This window comes from Schistocerca nitens, chromosome 7 (genome assembly GCF_023898315.1).
Source record: "Schistocerca nitens isolate TAMUIC-IGC-003100 chromosome 7, iqSchNite1.1, whole genome shotgun sequence".
Lineage (NCBI taxonomy): Eukaryota > Metazoa > Arthropoda > Insecta > Orthoptera > Acrididae > Schistocerca > Schistocerca nitens.
The window spans coordinates 545,505,926-545,527,818 of NC_064620.1; the positions used below are offsets into that span (position 1 = coordinate 545,505,926).

Here is a 21,893-nt window from a genome sequence, read left to right on the forward strand (position 1 = left end):
ACTATTTCATATATTCATCTTAAAATAGAGTTACAACATAAAATACAGTTTTCACTGTCAGGCAAGAACCAGGAAATAATGAAAAAAATCACTGCAGTTGCAAGACACCATCTGTCTATTACATCTAGGCTACAGAAGTACAGATACTTAAAGCTTTTTCAAAATAGTTAGGTATGTACTGGATGTGACTGTCAAGCAATATCTTTCACAACTTGACACAGAATCTATAATTTATGGCAAGTATTCATACAATCATTCGAGCCCATCCCGCACAATGGAAAGAATAGGAATGAAAGAGCGGTAAGTGTTATTACATATGTCAAAAAGACAGGCAATTTGCTCACTGGATAGGAATGACACACTCAATACAATCATCAGAACCAAACATTCCACCTGTTACATAAAAAAGTATACGTACACAACAGGAACACAAAGATATACAGTACTCAAAAGTCCTCTTTTGTACGCTTTAAGTTACTGAAAATTTGTGAATCATCATACCAGTTGATTTGCAAATATTATAAAGTGCTCTGTTTCAAATAAATAATCCTCAATAAAATAATAAAACTAAGTTCACAAATTTTTTCAGTCTTTTACACAATGGCACAAACGTTTCTGATCCTTGGATATAAAATTCCAAACACTCCAATAAATTTACAACAGTATACTTGACATCAATTCTACTCAATTGTAGTATGACTAGATTAACTTTCATCATTTACAAAACAACAATGTGAAAATACTGATATCTCTTTCAAAGTTTCATTATGGCACCATAGTTCAGTAAAATGATCAAATATAATTACTTCTGAAATTTTGTAACTTTTTAATACATTTCATTAATTTCTGTAAAGGCAAGATATAATCCCTAGAGGTTGAATTGGTCTCCAATTTCTGCTGGCATAGACTTTTTCAAAATAAGTAGCAGTGGATAATGGATATTTTCATCATAATCACAGCTTTGTTTGACCTGCAAGTGTCTGTTCCAAACATGATCACTGTAATGCTTTTTGCTTGAACATATAAATCCCCTTGCCTTTGCCTCTTGTCTAAACTTGTCAAATGTATCACCCCTCTGCGGTGCCATTACAAAAGCTGTCCCATTTTCACTCAAGACTGTCCATATAGTCTCTACTAAATCATTTCTTGCTTCATCAAAGAACAAACAATCAGCAGACAGTATTATGTCATAAGGCTTAATATGCTGATTAACAGCTAGCCTCCAAAAGCTTCCCCATTCTAATACAGAACATACAAGCCTGTCATTTCCCTGTGGAAAGTTACGATCAACAATATACTGAACATTTTTCATGGCAGATTCATTTCCATCAGTAAGATGTATCTTGAAAGCTGATGAATATTTAGCAAGGAAAAGACCAGCAAGACAAGTGCTGCCACCCCCTAGTTCAAGAATTGTTTTCCCAGCAAACTGTTGTAAGTTACACAGTGCGTAGAATGCTAGTACTTCTTCTGAAGGCCAAATACAAATATTTCCTGTATTATTGAATCCCATCAGTTCTGTGGCTGTGAAATTTGGAAAGGGGTGGCGAATAAATATGGAATATTTTTCACGTGCAACGACTACTGAGTACTCTGACCATGATGCCACAGAGCTAGTGGAATTATTATAAGATGGTAACAATTTCATTGTGAAAAGATGAAATGAGGTGAAGCGTCGAACAGATACATCTTCATCTTCATTTGTCTCGCCCTCACTACTTCTTTGAAGGGCACGTGCAAGTATCTTCCATCGTCGACGTGCAATTTCATTTCTTTTTGAACTTTCTTTTGTTTGCTGGCATGTGTTGCTGAGCACTGCAGACATGGTTCTGTAAGATAGTAGTTGCACTCGAGCCTATTCTGTTTCTCTCCAAACCATGTCTCTCAATGAAGCACACTAAGATAATGTATCAATAACTTGTAGAATATTTAGCGAGAGCCTGAAAGGAAGGAGAAAAATCTAATATTACTCCCTCATTTAAAACAGTAATTATCTTAATAAATGCCACAAAGCAAGTTAATTATTGAGAACAGCAGTGAGTAGAAGGGAAACATTTAACTAAGAACAAAAATCAAATTTCTGTGGTAGTGTACATATTTTGTCTTCTTTTCTTCAAATATTTATAATGTATTAACATCTAAAAATATACCATGTAGAAATGCAACAGTGTAATGAGGTGACAACAAAAACATTTTAAAAATTATTAGTGTGCTCTGTTTATGTGACACACCAGTAGAATGGGCTTAGATATATCTAACTTTAACTGTGGATGAGTTATTTAATCATCACTATACGCAATCTGTCTTGCAGCATGCAAAGCTATACTTTTTTGGAAGCAATTGGATGCTTAGATAATTTCATCTCTATGCAAGTGAAGCAATGTTCTGTGTACTTAATAAATGAGATTCTTTTTATGGTCTTGTGTCTATGGTTCACTAAACATCACTTATCACAAAAGAAAAAAATCCACAGTTACAAAATAAGTGACTGGTTTGGATAAATAAATCACACCATGCAAACTGCTGTCATAGGTAATATTCTTTTTTTCATATCACAAACTGGAGATTTCAACTAAATCTACAGCGATTCCCACTTTTGACAGCATAATTCATCTGGTACGGGAATTAAAATATTCCCCAAATAATTCAAAAAGGGGGAATGTCTCGCTTCAAGTTGCCAAAATAGGAACAACAAAAGCATGGCTGTCAAAATCGAAATGAAACATACAAAATTATATTTACAGAACTAACAGTTCATTTCCTTTGGGAACAAGCAGGGAAATAAACAGAAAAAAATAAAACTCAACTGGGTGAAGGGGGGCAGAAATTCAGGACTCTTAATTGGATCTCGGCTTCTAAGTATTTCGCCGCATTTCACTTTCCACACATACTTCTACTTCTGAGGTTTCTTATGTAGATTTTTACCAGTAAGAAGTAACTGTCAGATTTAGCCATTTGGTCTCTGTCAGTCCTGATATATATGATCCCTTCCTACATGATATCCTATGTCTCCATTTGTTTTATACACAGGGTTTATGATTTTATACACTATTATTTATCAAGATTATCTTCTTTCAGATTTAAATCTGTGTTCCAGACTGAATGTGACATCCAGCTCATTTTTTTGATGACAGACTATTCTGATAACATTTCCTGAATCCTTATATCTGCTTTATGAAAGAAATTTTATAAAAATGTTAAACGGTAAAGTACAAAACTTTCATCATCTTACAATGAGAAACTCTGTAAAGAAGCAGTAAAAATTATTTAAATGATTTATTGCAGGTGTGATGGACACAAAGTAACTAACCTACTATAGTTGGACTGATAATGCAACTAAAAATCTGCATTATTACCATTCATAAAATATCTATAATTTCAACTTTGATCATCTGATGAACATTCACCTTCCAATTTCAGCATGAATGGATGCAACTGTGTTAGAAACAATTTACAACAGCAGTTCCAACTCAATGATAATTGCATAGATAAAACTTTTGAAATTTGTAAGTTAAAAATATAGTGCCCAAGACAAAAAGTGTAAAAATCAATTGCTTTAACATCTCAGACATGGAATCTTTGATGACCCATATGACAATATCTACTACGTAGTCAGGCATTTATCTGATATTAATATAATGATGGTAATGTCAATTTTTTTTCCATTGGCGATGTCGCTTACAGATATTTCTCATTTACAGTACTTCTCTGTAAATTTCCTCTTCGTCTTTATGTTTCAAACTGGGAAATGCAAGCACTTCGCTTTCACAACTAGGCTAATTCAGAGAATTTATTTACAGCTAATGATAACTGATCAATTATTAACCAGCTACTTATTCCATCTAATGCACAATTGTGCTACATGTCAGAAGAGTGCTTAATCTGAATATTGAAGAAAACAATCATTTTTGAAAATCTTATCTTGCAGAGAAATTCCAAAAGGATATGGGTACAGATGATATTTATTTTTCTTTTTTTGACAGAATTTGATGAAGGCTGATATCAAAATGTGGAAACAATAACATTACAACATTTAAAACCTTTCAGGGAAAATACTGAAAACAGTTGCGATATACTAAAATAAAAAAAAAAAGAAATTAGATGAAAGGAACAGGAGGAAATTACCGACACGTTCATTAACAATGCATTTTGCCAATTAAGAGAGGATACTATGGCATTATTCCACGCGTTAAAAACTTACGCCCGGTTACAGTATTAACAGCCAACACACTAATAAGTATGATCAGAGGAATCTTCACTCTTCCCGCAATCCTCACGATGCCGCGACAGACTGACAGAACACCTACAGCGTTCCTACGTCGCTAGCAACAAAGTCAATTAACATGTTTTTCGACTTAAGTTTGAGAAACCAAATCTAATTATACGGACCTGTCCATACAATGATTGCCTACTCTAATTTTCGTTTGAAATGGAGTGCGAACGTATTTGTTTACCGTGGCACTATTCTTAGTCCATTCAGCGCTTGGTTCAGATGATATGCTCTGCTTCACGATTCATTCTTTAGTATAATGAAACATAAACATTAACAAGTGATCAGTATTTCGATCAGCTTTCAGTTACTTACATTTTGTTTGTTTCTATGGCACAGCAACTAGCATTCTACGCAAACTGCACTACCTAACTGCAAGCTTACAGGCACAGCGACATTGTTTATACCCAAAGATTACATAATAGTTAACGCGCCACAGTAGCGCAGTGCCGGGATGTATGATAAACAACTAAGATTCGGGAACAGTAGCATGTCGCAATGCGTGCGTGTTTTGTAGGTACGTCAAGTGGTTGTGAGAAAAGGCGACAGCTGTTTAGTAGTTGGTGCTCTGCAGGTCACAAAGATTGACATATAGTTCCAAGTTAGCAGCAGAATATTCCACCAAAATGTGACATTCAGTGATGGTCTAATGGTTTGCATATTTCAGTACAAAGGCAGGCAGAGCGCTATACAGTTCACGCCTCACTATGTATTTCACGACCACATAATTCTGCAACATGAACTAACTACTAGAAAAGGGCGTCCTGTTCACAGTGACGAAATAAAAAACCGTAGATATGTCTACGACGATAACGCTTGGTCAAGACTATTTACCTTTGCATCATAAGAAAAAAGGATATACACTATCAATACCATTCGGTAAAGTGGCTTGGGTTACTGTTTCCTTGCCGTTGACAAGTTTTATTTTTTGTGTAATTTGGTCAATATTGTTTAACTTTGAAAGATCAACCTATACGCACTGTCAGGTAAGATTTTTACTATAGATAGCTTGTTTTATTTGAGATTAACAATATATTCCAGCTGAGCTACCCCCTTCCGTCCTTCCCGCTCCCGACTACCCCCCCCCCCTCTCCCACTCAACCCACATTTAGCTACTAAAATATTTTGCCTTTCACTATTTCCAATTTTTGGCAGATGCTAAAATATATCTCTACTGATTGAATTACAAGCAGTCTTTGTTTCGTAATGAGTGTGTGCCATAATCATAAGGTAAGGTAGACTTGTACACAGTTGTTAACATTATTCCATATGGTTGGCCTACAAGGAGAGAATAATGCAAAATTTACATATTGTATTTATGCCTCTATACGGCATCCATACACTGTGTTGTATCTCCTAAATGAGTGTTCTTGGCAGAACCTAGAAGATAGTGTGGTTCACAAATGTCTTCAGATATTACTTGAAAAAGGGGATTTTTTCTCACAGGCTAGCTGCTGTATTGGTTTTTGAATTTCATCTATGTTTTCCAGATTGTTAGGATTCAACCACCTGTGCTCTACGGAAAAAAAAAAAATTGTTGATTGTCAGTTTTCCTCATACAACAACTTTTAATCCACAAAAATTGTAAGTCTGATTTGTGCAATGCCCCAGCTGCAACTTGCTAAATAGGCTAATCGCATACAGATTAAGATTATTCATAACAGATGTTTTAGACAGTTTATTAACTGTAAATATAAAAAACTACAAGCAGTCACTTTTTTGAAATAATTATTTATTTATTCCATGAACCAGTTTTGGAACCTTTTCAGGCCCATCTTCAGACAGTTTTCCAGAAGTCACATAGGTAGCTATTTCAAGCAGATTCTGAATGATTGCTCATTAACAAGAAGATGGAACATGTTTTATTGCATGACCATGAGTACTGTTTGTCAATTTGGATTCAAAATTTAGTTTTGTACTTACTGTGGCATTATGGACGGCTTTTGTTCTTAGTGAGTATTGTTTATCTGGCTATTTGGATCTAACAGCAAAAAGATGCCCATAATGTCACAGTAAGTGAAAAACTAAATTTTGGATCCAAACCAACAGATGAACAGTACTCATGGCAATGCAACAAAGCATGTTCTGTCTTCTTGTCTCTGAGCCAGCACACAGCACTATGCTTGAAACAGCTATGTAACTTATGGAAAACCATCTGAAGATGAGCCTGAAAAGGTTTGAAAACTGGTTCATGTAATGAACAAATAACCATTTCAAAAATGTGACTGGTTGCTGTTTTGGGTGTTTACATTTAACTGCTTACAGCTTCAACATTGTAGGAACCTGTTGTGTGACCTTAGTTTTGCTATTATGATCTGTACACATTCTTGTAGTGAGATTACTTCATGAAGTAGGAACTATTCATTTAGTGCACCAACAAATCAGTTTGCCCAGTGAATGGGTACCATACATGAAATGTGAATCTGGAAGATAAGGGGAAATAACCATCTGTGGTTGCCGCCACCTCCCTACAGTACTCAAATCTGTGGAAGTAGAAGGGGATACCGGTGCTACTGAATAGACTTCATGTTGCAACAGTCTGTAGCCTACTCTAAATCCTTGACTTTTCCCCCCATTTTGCAATCCAAACCTCACATTCTCTCCTCTCTTCCATTTCCAAAAAATTCAATTAGGCCTACTCCAGAAGAATAGCATAATATTTTTCATTTATAGTTGTACTTGTTGCAGGCTAACCCATTAGATTTATAACTTTTGGATCCCAGGAGATAGTGGCTTTAACCCTTCTGGCAAACAAGATCCTCTTTGGCTCCATCACAACCTGTACTGCATTCACTGCTTTTTAATTTATACTCCCTGTCTAATTCACTATAAGAAATTTGTGTAAAATCATTTGGATTCTTGTTAAAATGATCCAGACATTGCGCACCCTGAGTTTGTGCATACCTGTGTTTGTGGTTTTTGGTTGCCCGTTATGTGATGTCCTCCTTGTGGATCATCTTCAAGAGAAGGATGACCATGTTGAATGAAAATTCCCATTAGTGAACTATTGAAAATGACGCAGCAGAATTCTTATAAATCTTTCTGAGCTATTGGTAATAAATCATCCACACAGCCCAATTTGTTTAAAAAGGAATATAAAAAATCTATTCCAGGTATATAGTTTAAATTTGACTTACATATAGCATGTGCACTATATGTGACAATATTAAGAAGAATAATTGCTTCTGTCTGCTTTTTGCCAGGGTGATAATTTTTCACTTTTGCTGTCAAAATGTTGTTATGCTGTGGAAGAGAGAAAAAAATAACACCAAACAAACCTATCACTAAGTTACATCCATCAAAAATTACAGTGCTTGTTACATGTATTTTTATTTTCTTCCTGCCCCTTAATTTTCTGTGCCATTTTGTACATCGTCATTCCCTTACCATATCCTGAGAGAGCTTCAACCATATAACTAATTCCTTCATTTAGTCAAGTTGTGCAGTAAATTTCTTTAGCATCATTAGGTACTAATACCTGATCTACTTATTTAATCTTAAACATTATTATATTGAAGCCCATTTCAAAAGCTCCTATTCTCTTATTGTCTGAACTTTTTATCATCCAAATTTCACTTCCATACAAAGCTACACACCAGTAAGATACCTCCAGAAAAGACTTTCTAACATACATGTATATGCTTGATGTGAAGATATTTCTCATTTTGAGAAATGCTTTTCTTGCCGTTGCCGGTCTGTATTTGATATCATCTCTACTTATACCTTCATCAGCTATCTTTTCTGCTCAAATAGCAAAATTCTGTAAAATTCACATAGTGACTCGCCATTGCATTTTTTGTAATTTGTCTGTGATATATAAGATATACATAAGGTGCCTCAAAGTATTTGTTGCAGACTTGTTCATCAACTAATGTAAGTTTTCTGAGTGTTTCAAAAAACTCGTGGCACTGAACTGCATTTACTGGATTTTATTAGTAGTGTTAATGAAATCCAGTTAATGCAGTTCAGTGTCACAAGCTTTCTGAAACATTTATCAACTGCTGAAAATTGCCTGCGAGCAACCTATTTTCCGAATGTACCTTGCAGTTTTAACAATAATGGAATTTCATGGATGGAACAATCTGTGACACAAGGAAATCTCAACCAGTCACCTAAAGCAAACTGATGTATGGTGCAAAGCCACTTATGTAATGCATCATTAACTCTGGGTGTTTCCCCAGAAAGGTTGAAGTATGTCTTTGTTAGGCCTCTCTATAAAAAGTGACTACACAGATGTCAGTAACTACTGCCCAGTGCCACTTCTTACTTTATTCTCTAAAATTTTTGAGAAGATAATATACTCCAGTATTGTCACACATTTGTGTAATAATGGGACACTTAGCCAGTCACAATTTGGATTTCAGAAGAGTCAGCTATTTATACATTTACTGATACGTAATAAAATCTTAGAATGTAAAACATTACCAGCTGGGATTTTGTGAGATTTATCAAAGGCATTTGACTGTGTCAGTCACAACATTCTATTAAAGAAGTTAAGCTTTTATGGAATACATAGTTCAGAAAAATGCCTTGATTAGTTATTATTTAAGAAACATGATGTGGAAAGCTGTTCAAGTAATACAAAGAAAGTTGGCACACCAGGGTTGATTCGTTGGCCCGCTGCTCTTCTTGCTTTATGTTAGTGATCTACCATTTTATTTGAATCAGGAGGCAGAATTACTCCTGTGTGCAGATAATAAAAGCATTGTTGTGACAAAGGAAATAGTAAATTGTGTTTTTTTGTTAAAGTTGATGAATGGTTTTTCATAAATTAGCTAGTTCACTAAATTTTGAGCTGTCAGAAATATCCCACCTCATATTAACCTACTGCACCAACACAAAATAATAAACAGGTTAGAAAATTATGTCATTATATGTGCATACTGTTGAAAACATAAACTGGAAAAAAACATATAGTAGACCTGCTAAAACCTTTAGCTTTGACTCTTTTTGGCATAAGAATAATTGCCAACTTCAGGGATATAGTAGCAAGATATTTTGCGTATTTTCATTCATTGATGTGTTATGGGATAATGTTCTGGGAGAAGTCCTTGCATTAGCAAAAAGTATTCATTGCACAAAAGAAAGTAATTAGAAATGTATCTAGAGCTTCAAAGCATGTTTACTCACGAAATTCATTATCAACAATCCATTTGAGATTAACAGAGATATTCACAAGTACACCACTAGAAGGAAAAACGGTCTGCATTATCCTTCAATGAATTTAACTTTAGCACAAAAAGGGGTGAAATATGCAGCTGTAAACCCTTTGACAACCCACCCATGGAAAGAAAGGTCTGTCAGGTAGCAGATGCAATTCATATGTAGATGAAAGAACTTTCTCCTTAACAGCTCCATCTGTACGATAAAGGTAGTCTTGAAAATAGATAATTAGAATTTTTTTTAAAAAATGTAAATGGCCAGCATGTAGCCACCCATATAAATATTATATTTCTTTTTTTTATTTAGTTGTGTATATGAGTTCTAGATTTGTCCTGTTGAAACAGTCCACTTCATGATGTGTCATGAATTTGAACTGTGAAACAAGTAACTAACTAGATGCCCGTACCAGAAAACAGTATTCGCACTAGCTTTCGAGCTGTTGCTCATTCGAAAGTACGAGTACAACTACTCAGAAACCAAAACATTCATTTTCACATTTGCAGCAAGACTGCAAGACTGATTGATAAAATTTTCTTGCACTGATGGACATGGGGAATGAGTAGGAAAGGACACACGAGGCAAGGAGAGGATGACAGGATAGTGCCCACATGGGTGGGGGGGGGGGGGGGGAGAAGAGCGATGGGAGAAGGCAGTACATAATCTAGATGGGGTAATGGTTTTGTGGGCAGATGGGAGAAGGGAAATTAAGGTGAGGCAGTGGTATAAAGGTTAGTGGAGGTTTGGGCTAGCAGGATTGCAAGAGCACAAGATATGCTGGACAGATAATTCCCCCTTGCGTAGTTCAAACAAACTTGTGCTAGAAAGGAATATTCGGATGGCCCGCATAATGAAGCAGTTGTTGAAATCATTTGCATTATGGTGCACAGCAGTGTTTGGCAAATTTGTGGTTTGGCTATGGCCATTGATGTTAGTAGACAGTTGGTTACTTATCATTTTTACTCTCATATGTTTCAATTTATGATTGAACATATTTATTTATGAGGGTGCCTGTTGCTTCCTGCTTCCTTAAAACATTTTCTAACCTTCCTTCTAACTTCCTAAATAGCTCTCTTTATAGTACCTACCACTTATTTCCATTATAACACTTTGGCTGTAAGTTTCCGGCTTCTTATTTCCAACCTTTTTAACTACTTTTTCAGTCACTCCTTTTGTCTCCCAATCATCCAACTGTGAATCCCTGCTTGTTCTGCCTCAGCTAATTCTCAAAACTGCACTTTGCTCTAGCAAAACTCCAATAACGCATCCTCTTTCCGAAATCTTATCTGACATATGGTATCCACATAACTGACTTACCATTAAAACTGGTATTATGGCCTGTCAACCATTCTGTCGCAAGAACCTTCACATTTCCTAATTCCATCAGTCTCTCACCCTCACCACTCTTGTCCTCCAAAATGATACAAACCAAGCTCAAACCTTACTTGACAGCCCCTACTCAATTCACAAGACCCTTACTCTTTGTGACCACAACTTCTTGAATGCTATTAATGCAATAGAAACTCTTGCCCTCCAACAATTCAAGCAGTATTATTCATTGGTTAAGGACATAATATTTGTAGAATTTACATTGAAGTATTAACATGAAGATAAACAGAGATATCTGAATACAACACTGTACCAGTGACTGTTTGATGTTGGAAGCTGTCTTAGTTACCCCTGCCTCATGTCTGCATGAGATTACCTACAACCTAGAAAGAACCTGCCACTCTGAAACAACCCCCCCCCCCCTTTTCTCCCCTGTCCTAGTTGCCCCTGTCGCATGCCTGCATGAAATTACCTATTCCCAAGAAAGAAGCTGCCACTCTAAAACAAACCTGCCCCCCTCCTCTCCCAGCCAGTCCCTCATAGCTCCCCGATCACATCTTACTGACATACTCTGCCTTCCAGAAGAACACCATTCACGGAAACACTGATGCTGAACACCCATTGTGTAACACTGTTGTCAACCTTTCTGCCAAAACTCTAACCCCTGTGGAAGTCTCAGTACTTTGTAAAGACCTCACCTTATTGCAAAACCTAAATTATCCAGGCTGGACTAATAAAGGACTTTCTTTTCTTTACTTATTCTCTGCATTTCGATCATCCAATACCTCACATAGAACCTTGTTTAAAACAGTTTCAACCTCCCTCCTCCACACAGTCATCCCCAGGCAGTACCTTAGGAATTCCTCATTGCTAACCTGGCCTCACCTTCATTTCTTAAATCTTTCTCCAGTGAGTGCAACATTATTCCTGTGGAACACACAGCTGGCCATAACCTAAAAACCAATCCAAACCTTATCCTCCTCCTTGCAGTGGTGGTGAACCTTAGTGACTGTGTGGCTGTAGGTATCTGGCAACATTATAACACCTCTGTATACAACCTTTACAGCCATGATCCAATCCAAGAAGTCCAACATGACCTCAAGCAGATTCTCAAGGTTGTAACTCCTGAAACCCAACACCCAATTCCATCTCCCTCCTCACACCAGCAACCCTTAGCACTCGTACCTTGTACCTACTCCCCAAACTCAACCTCACAGATCTCCCTAGTAGTAATCGTATTGTGGCTAGATCTAATGCTCCCACAGAACAGACCTTTGCCTTTGTTGACAAACATCTCCAAACTGTTATCCGTAACCTCTAATCCTACATTTAAGACACTGCTCACTTCCTTCGTTACCTTTCCACTTTTCATCTCCCATTACCACCAGACTTCTTGTTGATCTCTGTGGCTGTGACACTTCAAATATCTTGGAGAAGCCATTATGCTGAATTACAGGCCTGTAATTGTTATTATTGTCTGTGGTTTCTTTTTGTGCAATGGGGTGACCTTCAAAACCTTTAGATTTGGGGAGGCATTGCTTAGTGTGTACCTACATTTATCCCGAGCACAAACTGACCCTCTCTAAGGTAGGCTTATATCAGTTTCTCCATTCTTTTGTAAATAATTGTGCCAGTATTTTGCATCCAACTGCTTGTATGGAAGAGAGTGAAACTTTGTGCTAGCACATGACCTACACACTTCCTCCATGATACATTGTGTAGGAGCTTTATATGCAGAGTATTCATTTTAACTGAAGACATTGAAATATCTTGAAAACTACACATTGGATCAAAAAAATTATAATCCCAGTTTGTTTGTCTCAGAGGCGGACGTCCAACAATACCACATTTGACATGCCATCCCACCCCATGTTGTGGATGACAGGGAGGAGCAACTTTGAAATCTTCAATGGGAATCCCCATTTTTTTGTTGCAGATTATGCTTCTATGGCAAAATCTACGTATGTTTTGTCTGAAGCATTTTCTTCGTTTCACCACAGATGATGCTCTAATTGGAGGAACAGAAATGGGTACACAATCGTAATTTATGCCATGTTACTCAATGGCCTCTGAATATCGAATGGCACATGGTACCTCAACTCCATGCTGCGAGGGTAGAGCAGGCCAGTATTCCATAACTTCCAATTGGAAACTCCATTAGTAGCATTGTATTCCTCTGACATCGAACAGGGGATTACTTGACATGCCACTGCAACTGTGGCTCGAGGGGAACACTACTCTACTTTTCTAATTAGAGTAAGAGCTCAAATGTTGTACTGCCAACTTCAATATACTTAGTGATACGCTTTTCAAATGACCATACGTGGGACAGAAGCACAGGCGTTTATGATGCAGTTGTTGGCACTTGGTGGTACACAACATCTTTTAAATATCCTACAGACAGAAATCGGGTGACTTCAAATCTGGTGATATAGCAGGCCAATTAATAGAGCCACCTCTGCTGATCCACTGAGCAGTGTAAATAAGGTCTTAATACCTCTCATGCTTCCAGTGCGTAATGCGCTGGGCAACCATCGTGCTGAAACCACATACGTTGTCGAACGTCCAGGACAACATCCTGCAGCAGTACTGCTAATTTGTGTTCCAAAAACATTTCATATTTGCATCCATTCAGTGTGCCGCTGATAAAGTATGGACTAGTGAGTTTGTTCCCCATGATGCCACATAACACATTAACTGACCAAGAATGTTGATGATCAGTGGGGATTGTGTACACTCCAATAATGCAAGCTATGCTGGTTAACATTACCGTGCTTCGTGATTGTAGACTCAACAGAAAATAGTACCTTGGAAAAGAATGTGGAGGTCATTTGAATTTGTTGACATGCCTATTTACAAAACACTACTCTGTTATAGAAATTGGCACCAAGAACTTCTTGATGCAGTGACACATGGTGTGGATGATACTTACGATGTTGCAGTATTGTGTCAATACTACCTACGGACAAAAAACTTTTTCAGTTTGTTATGGAATTTTACTTTGCTGCCTGTCAGACATTTTATACCTTTAAGTGATCAAAACATTTTTGTTGCAGCATTGTACACCCCTTTTTATGCTAAAGACAACCTTAACATGGAGTAATGAATGTCATTTTTCATTCTGGTATTGTAATTATGTAAATCATTTCCTTTTGAACTGTAGTGGATTATTATAACAAACTTCAAGGGGGGATAAACAGACTGTGAAACAGTAGTCAGAAAGCCCAACTCCTTAAACAGATGTCAACAAGATGATTGTGGTGAGCACCACATATTATTCTTGCAGCACATTTTTGATCAATATAGAATTTCTTTCTTAGAAATGAGTTACCCCGAACATTATTCCGTATGACATGATTGAATGAAAACATACAAAATATATCAGCTTACTGATCTGTTTCTCCTCTAAGATTTGCAATGATTTGAAGTGCCAATTTGGCTGAATTAAGTTGTTTTATGAGTTCAAAATTTGCTTTTTCAGTTTACATTCTCATCAATATTGGCAGCTAAGAATTTTGAAGTTTCTACCATATTTATTGTTTCCTCACTATGTGTTGTAACCACGACAGGAACGGTCACAGGATTGCTGCTAACGAAAATGCGGCGGGACCAAAAGGGAGCGGCCCGCGAACAAACAAGATGGACGAACGGGAATGGAAGGACAAGCACGACGACAGACAACCGAGCAAGACACCAAGATCAACAACAATGTATTAAGCAATGGGGTCACAAGAGATAACCTCACGAAATCAAAACAACATCCCCTCGTAAACGGGAAGTAAGCAGACGCAATGTAAACATGATATCTGTAAGCAAGATATCAACTGACTCAATGCGAATTCCAGACTGCCTCACTGAGTGAGAGGCAGCCACCTAAATACACGACAGGGTATGTTGTTATTTGCCGCTGGGACCATGTGCACCACAGTGGCACCCTCACATTAGACTTGGGGCCAGGAGCACGTACAGCCACAGCCTACGGCGTGACTGGTGCAGAGACCTCTAGTGGTCATTGAGTTCCAAGCTGTTTGGCACGGATTCAAAACCTGTGGTGCTTGGTACCAGATCCCTCCCCCCTGAAACTTGCACATAGGGGCGAAAACGCCCCGGACGGTGCCGCGGTGGTCGGCAGATTGGAGAAGACCAGGACTCGTCAACTGCCATTGTGAGGGAGGAAGAGACAGCTGATCCAGGGGCCAGGCCGTCGGAGGGAGCCTCCAATCCTTCTGGAGGCAGGCGGCAGGCTCGCGGGGAGGCAGCAACCTGGGACAGTGGCGGCAACTCAAGGACTACATCTGTAGCAGAAGGAGATAGTGTAGGAGGAGGTGGTGGTGGTAGTGGTGGTGGCGGTGGTGGCGGTGGTGGCGGGAGTCCCACAGGGGTACGTGGGCGGAGCTGGTTATGATGGCAGTGCCCCAACCCTTTTGATGTCTGCACTGACGTCACACACTGCCCATGGGCCGCGATTACCATGGTGGGCGTCCAACCCGCCTTGCTCCCGTGTGTGCCGGCCCACATGGCAGTGCTGGGTCCATAACGCTGAGAGGGCCAGGAGCGGGGATGAGAGAGTGATGGCATCAGCAAATGACGCAGGTTCTGCAGCTGTCACTCAAGGAGGAACTCCACCGGACTATGTCTGTCAATTGGCGAGGTGCGATATGTGCTCAAGAACAGGGTGAGAGCTGACGTGTTCTGACCACCTTTGTCAACTGTTATTTAAATGTGTGGACAAGACTCTCCGCTGCATCATTGGAGGAAGGGTGGAAAGGTGGGCTACAGATATCTTCGATACCATTGGTCTGACAGAAGTTGTGGAAGTAGGATGACATGGATTGGGGGCCATTATCGGAGACCAATGTGTGAGGCAGGGCCTCAGTGGCGAGAACTTGGGCCAGGACCATGAGTATGGCCTCTGCGGTGGTGTATGCCATTCGGACGACATATGGATATTTGGTGTAGGCATCAACGAGAAGTAACCACATGGACCCCAAAAATGGGTCCGCAAAATCGAGATGGGTGCCCCCCTGCGGGTCCGTGGGTTAGAATAGCTCCTAGGTATTCCTACCTGTCGTACGAGGCAACTAAAAGGAGTTTCACACATTTCAGCCTTTATGTGATGGTCCCCTGTAGGGTTTGACCTCCATCCTTCAAAATGTTCCTGAAGAGCAAGCCAATTGGGGAAGGGCGCCTTACAAAGTGCATCGTGTCCATCGTGCATAGAGATCTTTATCCCACTTTCTCGTTGTCGCATTGCAGTCTTGCCCATTCTCCATCCCTTGGGTGAGGACACCTTCCTGGGTGCATTTTCCACCTTGCACTATGCAGTGTTGATTTATTCATCGACGATGACCATGGACTTCTTTGCACATGATATCCAGCACGGTAGCCAGTCTGTTGTGGTTGGGCCGCCATGTACCCTGTTCATTGTAGCCCCCTGACCACACAGGGATTACTCTGCTGATGCCTACGCCGTTAACTCCCCACGTATGCCAAGGGGTAGATGCCCATCCCCCTGGGGCATTGGGACTCCCGACAATGGCCATTGTGCCAGGTGGCCTTTGCTGCTGCTGGGTGGCGCCCATTGGGAGGGCCCCTGGTTGGAGTGGGTGGCATCAGGGCAGACGACACGCAATGAAGCGTAGTGTATCATCTTTTGCTGGTGGGGAAACACCAGCAGTCTCTAAGTGATCGTGAGTTCAATTCAACGCACAGAAGTACGACCCTAAATCATTCCCCTTCCTGGCACACCATGGGAGGAACGTCAGGCTAAGGATGGCAGCAAATCTTATTTGCCCCGGTACCTTGTATGTTTGAGAGCTGATGGGGAATCTTTCATGACGATGAAGCCTCAGTTTTTTGTTGAGCATTTAGAGGACAAGTTCGGGGAGGTGGAGGGCTTGTCCAAAATGAGATCTGGGTCAGTCTTGATCAAAACAGCATCCTCTGCCCAGTCACGGGAGTTACTCTCTTGTGACAAGCTGGGGGATGTTTCTGTAACCATCACACACCATAAGAGCATAAATATGGTCCAGGATATCATATTTCACAGAGACCTTCTTTTGCAGTCTGACGATGAGCTGTGTGCCAATTTAGAGCGGCGAGGTGTACATTTCGTCCGGCGTGTCCACCGGGGTCTGAAGGATAATCAGGTTGCCACCGGTGCCTTCATCTTGGCCTTTGAGGGTGACACATTGCCCGAGAAGGTCAAGGTGATGGTCTACTGGTGTGATGTAAAGCCCTATATCCCTCCCACGATGCGGTGCTTTCTGTGCTGGAAGTTCGGCCATATGTCTTCCCGCTGTACTTCCAGTGTCACATGCCGAGATTGTGGATGCCCATCACATCCCAATACCCATGTGCCCTGCCTCCCATCTGTGTCAGTTGCGGAGAGCACCATTCGCCTTGCTCGCCTGACTGCAGGATTCTCCAGAAAGAAAGGAAAATCATTGAGTACAAGACCCTGGACAGACTGACCTACACTGAGGCTAAGAGAAAATTTGAACGCCTGCATCCTGTGCATATGACATTGTCTTAAGCTGCTGCTACAATAGTTCTGGCGAGTCCTTTCTCCTGTGTACTGACTCGTTGATCAGCCTACGAGCTATCAACCAGTGGTACCCTCACTACCCTCTGGTAGCGTCCATTCAGGGGTCCATCTATGCCCTGGAACAGTCCCGCCGTTCCGTGGTGTTTGTGTGAACCGCAGGACACGTTGGAATCCCCAGCAATGAACTTGCCAACAGGCTGGCCAAACAGGCAACGCAGAAACCGCTTCTGGAGAGAGGCATCTCCAAAGCTGACATGCATTCTGTCTTACACCGCAGGGTCTTCCGGCTTTGGGAGACTGACTGGCACAACAGCACGCACAACAAACTGCGTGTCATTAAGGAGACTATGAATGTGTGGAAGTCTTCAATGCAGGCCTCTTGCAGGGATCAGTTGTCCTCTGCCGGCTCCGCATTGGCCATACGTGGCTAATGCATGGTTAACTACTCCGTCGCAAGGACCCACCTCAGTGTCGCTGTGGCTCCCAATTGACAGTCGTCCACCTCTTGCTGGACTGCCCACTTTTAACTGGTCTGCAGCAGACTTTTAACTTCCCCTGCACCCTGCCTTCGCTGGTGGGTGACGATGCCTCCACAGCAGCTTTAGTTTTACATTTTATCCGTGAGAGTGGGTTTTAGCGCATGTCCTTTGTCCCTCTGTGTCCTCCACCCTAGTGCTTTTAGGGTGGAGGTTTCAATGTGTTTCAGAGTGTCTGGCTTTCTCTTTTTATTCTCGTGGTTGGCCAGCCACTGTAATCTACTCCTGCCACTGTAATCTCCTCTCGTGTTTTACTCTCTTCTGTTTCTAGAATCTCTCTGTTTTCTTGTCTTCATTTGTTCCTTTTAGAGTTCATTGCCTTCTCTTCATTCTTGTGGCTTTTCCTTTCTTTCCTTTTTGTGTTCTATATTTCGTCTGTTTCATTCTCACACTTGTGGCATTGTTTTATTAGGAACAAGACCGATGACCTCATAGTTTGGTCCCTTCACCCACCCCTAAACCAACCAACCAATCAAGATGGTTGCAATCCCAGGGCCATTGAGGCACAGGCCAGGGTGCGAATGACTGAGGGGGGAGGGGGGGGGGGCTTGCCTGGTGACGCGCACACACACAGTGCACCCACGGACCAGGCAGTCAATATCACCATCAATGCTGGGCCAATACACATGCTGGCAAGCCAAAACTTTCATGCGGGACATACCCCAGTGCCCGCGGTGTAACCAACTGAGCATGTGATGTCGAAAAGCCGGAGGGATGACCACCTGATGGGCATCCAACTCCGTGGCCAACAGAACAACATCATCAACCACAGAGAACCTGTGGAACAGGTGGTGCCAGAGGTTGAAGTCAGTCCGCATCCGACGAGTAATATAGGAGGGCCAACTGTGGACCACATAGCGGAGAACCTGCCTGAAGATAGGGTCGCGGCGTTTAGCCATGGCAATGTGAGCAGCCATAAGAGGCAGACTGTCCATCAAATCCCAGCGGGCGGAATAAATGTGAAAGCAGAGGACCTCCAGTTGGTCAAACATAGGAACAGGGCCTGCTGGGAGACAACGTGACAAAGCGTCCACTTTAGCATGGTGGGCGGTGGGCTTATACCGGATCGTGTAAGTGTAATTCCATAAAAATAATGCCCAGTGCTGGAGACATTGAGCCGTCCTCTCTGGAAGATGAGAGTGGGGTCCGAAAGGTGTAACTAAGGGTTTATGGTCCGTCAGGAGGGTGAAATTTGCCCCAAAGAGATAGATGTGAAATTTTTGGATGGTGAACACTATCGCCAGGGCCTCCTTTTCAATCTGGGAGTAGTTCCATTGTGCTGGGGTTAACGTCTTAGATGCATAAGCGATGGGATATTCTGAGCCATCGGTGTTCCTATGTGCGAGGACTGCCCCAATGCCGCATGCCGATGCATCAGCTGCCACAACCAAGGGGCGGTCACAGGCAGGAGTCCAGTCAAAAGTCATCCCTTTGTGACTCAAGTGGTTGAGGGGTTGAGCAATGGAGGCAGCTTGGGGTAAGAACTTAAAGTAATAAGTAATCTTGCCCAAAAACACCTGGAGTTCAGATAAGTCCTTGGGACGAGGAAGGGCCTCAATGGCCACGACATTGTGATCCAAAGGATGAATGCCATCTTTGCTAAGCCAGTGGCCTAAGTATTCCACTTCCAGGTGAAGAAAACAATACTTGTTCCACCAATAGTGTAAACCTGCAGATTGCAGAGCATGAAATAAGCTGCTGATGTTGTGCGAATGTTCCTATCAGAAACACCCGGTGACCAAGATGGCATCCAGATAATTCACGCAGGCGGGGATAGGCTGCATAAGCTGCTCCAGGAACCGCTGGAAAATCGCCGGCACCGAACAGACACCAAATGGAAGGTGCTTGTACTTGTATAATCCAAAAGGTGTGTTGATAAACATGATGTTCTGGGAATTGGCATCCAAGGGTTACTGGTGGTATGCCTCAGCCAGGTCGATCTTAGAAAAGTACTTTCCCCCTGCAAGCTTGGCGAGGTCTTCCTGTCGGGGAATGGGGTAAGTGTCTACTAAGGACTGAGCATTGACAGTAGTGCCGAAGTCCCCACACAGCCGAAGGGACCCGTTGGGTTCCTGTACAACCACGAATGGTGTTGCCCAAGCACTGTATGTCGCAGGCTCTAGGACGCCAGCAGCTTGGAGCCGATCGAGTTCCTGATTCAGTGCTGGCCATAAGGCCACTGGAATGGGTCTGGCCCAGAAAAAGCAAGGCTGCGCATCCAGCTGAAGTGTGATGTGTGCCTAAAAACGTGAAGCACACCCTAGATCCAGTGCAAACAATGGTGCAAAAGCCAAGCCAGATCGTCCAAGTCCTGAAAAGGATCAGCCATGGGAATGACCTTAACTTCATCGGAAATTGAAAAGCCAAACAGTTGAAATGCATCCAGGCCAAAAATATTCGATGCCACCAGATGTCTACAACAAATAGAGTAAGGAGCTGGGAAACATGTTTGTATGTTGCCTGGATGACGAACTGTCCACGAAGGGGAATGAAACTGTCACTGTAGGCGACCAAATGCTGAGAGGGAGGTGACAACACAGGGGAGCCCAGGCGGGCATATGTTGCCATATTAATCAGGGAGACGGTGGTCCCAGTGTCGACCTGAAAACTGACATCCCCAGTAAAAAGGCAGAGTGTGAGGAACAGCTTCCGTGCTGATGGGTCCTCCAGCAGGACGACCGATTGCAGAGCATGTGCTGTATCCTGAGGCCCAGTAGGGGCATGACAGGAGCAAGTCAAGCAACTACAACAAACAGATCGGATGTGGCCCTCCTTATCACACAGCGTGCACGTTTTCCAGCGGTGGGGGCAATCAGCTCAAGAGTGTGTGGTAAAGCACTGTGGGGAAGATGGAAGTGGGCCGCGCAACTGGTGACGAGGGGCGACAGGAGGTTCTGATGCCATAGAGACATATGGCATCAAGGAGTAGTCCCAACGGTGCTGGCCTCTGTTGGCTGGGCCACGTCTACATTGCAAGGGCAGAACCCACAGAGACGCATCGATTGCTGCCACTTGCAGCCGCGCCGTGAGACGCTCATTAGCTGCCTGAGCAATTTCAAATGAGTGGGCAATGCAGAGAATCTCCCCCAATGAGTGATTATTGAGTTTCAGTGCTTCAGGATTGGGAGCTGGCTGAACCACCACATCCCAGATCTGGGAGTCCACATACGAAGCCTTACACTGCTGATTGGTGCATGTAAAATCGCATCGACAGCTGAGACCCTGCAAGTCCATGACCCAGGATGATATGATTGACCAGGCTGTTTATGGCACTGGTGGAACTCCAGCCGAGAGGTGACCACATGGTAGCACTATGAATAATAGTTTGTCAGCAAAAGGCATACCTCCTGGAAAGAGAGAGCCACAGGATCAGACAAGGGTACCAACTTGTGGAGAAGAAAGAATGTGTCTGGGGAGGCCCAAGACAAAAACGACCACTGCAAGGGGTCACCTGTGACTTGAAAAGCGGTGAAATGTTCTTTCATCTGTTGTTGTTTGCCAGTCTTCTTTAGCATCATTAAATGGTGGGAACGACCGCGGACATGGGAAAGCATTGGACACCCGATGACTCGGAAGCTTTTGTGGTAATGTGTCCCTGGCATCGACTGTGTCCGTTAGCAACTGCATCGACTGTTGTAAGATGTCTAACTGGAGCTGATGCTGCTGCTGCTGCTGCTGCTGCTGCTGCTGCATGAGCTGCTGCTGTTGTTCCAGAAGGCAGACAAACTTAGCATCCATGCTAACAACTACTACCATTTACCTCATCGCCAAAATGTTGTAACAGTGACAGGAATGGTCGCAGGGTTGCCGCTAACAAAAATGCAGCAGGACTGAATGAATGGGAGCAGCCCTCGAACAAACAAGATGGACGAACGTGAATGGAAGGACAAGCACAATGACAGACAACCGAGCAAGACACCAAGATCAACAACAAAGTATTAAGCAGTGGTACCACAAGAGATAACCTCATGAAATCAAAACAACGTCCATTTGTAAATGGGAAGTAAGCACACGCAACGTAAACACAATGTCTGTAAGCGAGATACCAACT

General features: G+C 41.9%; 3 protein-coding genes across 3 annotated transcripts in view; 1 reads left to right on the top strand and 2 right to left on the bottom strand.

The window, feature by feature from the left end:
* The window catches only part of LOC126194638 (WW domain-binding protein 4), a 130,961-nt gene extending 126,249 nt beyond the window's left edge, over positions 1–4,712 (bottom strand). The window contains exon 1 of the mRNA XM_049932811.1: positions 4,586–4,712. Coding sequence (XP_049788768.1) covers positions 4,586–4,587 — 2 coding nt within the window. The 5' untranslated portion in view covers positions 4,588–4,712. The remainder of the gene's footprint in view (positions 1–4,585) is intronic.
* Positions 861–1,934, bottom strand: LOC126194639 (calmodulin-lysine N-methyltransferase). Its single transcript, XM_049932812.1, has one exon. The coding sequence runs from the start codon at positions 1,823–1,825 to the stop codon at positions 869–871; it is 957 nt and encodes a 318-aa protein (XP_049788769.1). The 5' UTR covers positions 1,826–1,934; the 3' UTR covers positions 861–868.
* A 30-nt stretch (positions 4,713–4,742) lies between the features above and the next one.
* The window catches only part of LOC126194642 (post-GPI attachment to proteins factor 2-like), a 64,017-nt gene continuing 46,866 nt past the window's right edge, over positions 4,743–21,893 (top strand). Inside the window, exon 1 of the mRNA XM_049932814.1 lies at positions 4,743–5,256. Coding sequence (XP_049788771.1) covers positions 5,068–5,256 — 189 coding nt within the window. The 5' untranslated portion in view covers positions 4,743–5,067. The remainder of the gene's footprint in view (positions 5,257–21,893) is intronic.

Excerpts from the sequence above, each read along its gene's own strand:
- LOC126194639 (XM_049932812.1), bottom strand. The coding sequence starts at position 1,825 with ATGTCTGCAGTGCTCAGCAACACATGCCAGCAAACAAAAGAAAGTTCA.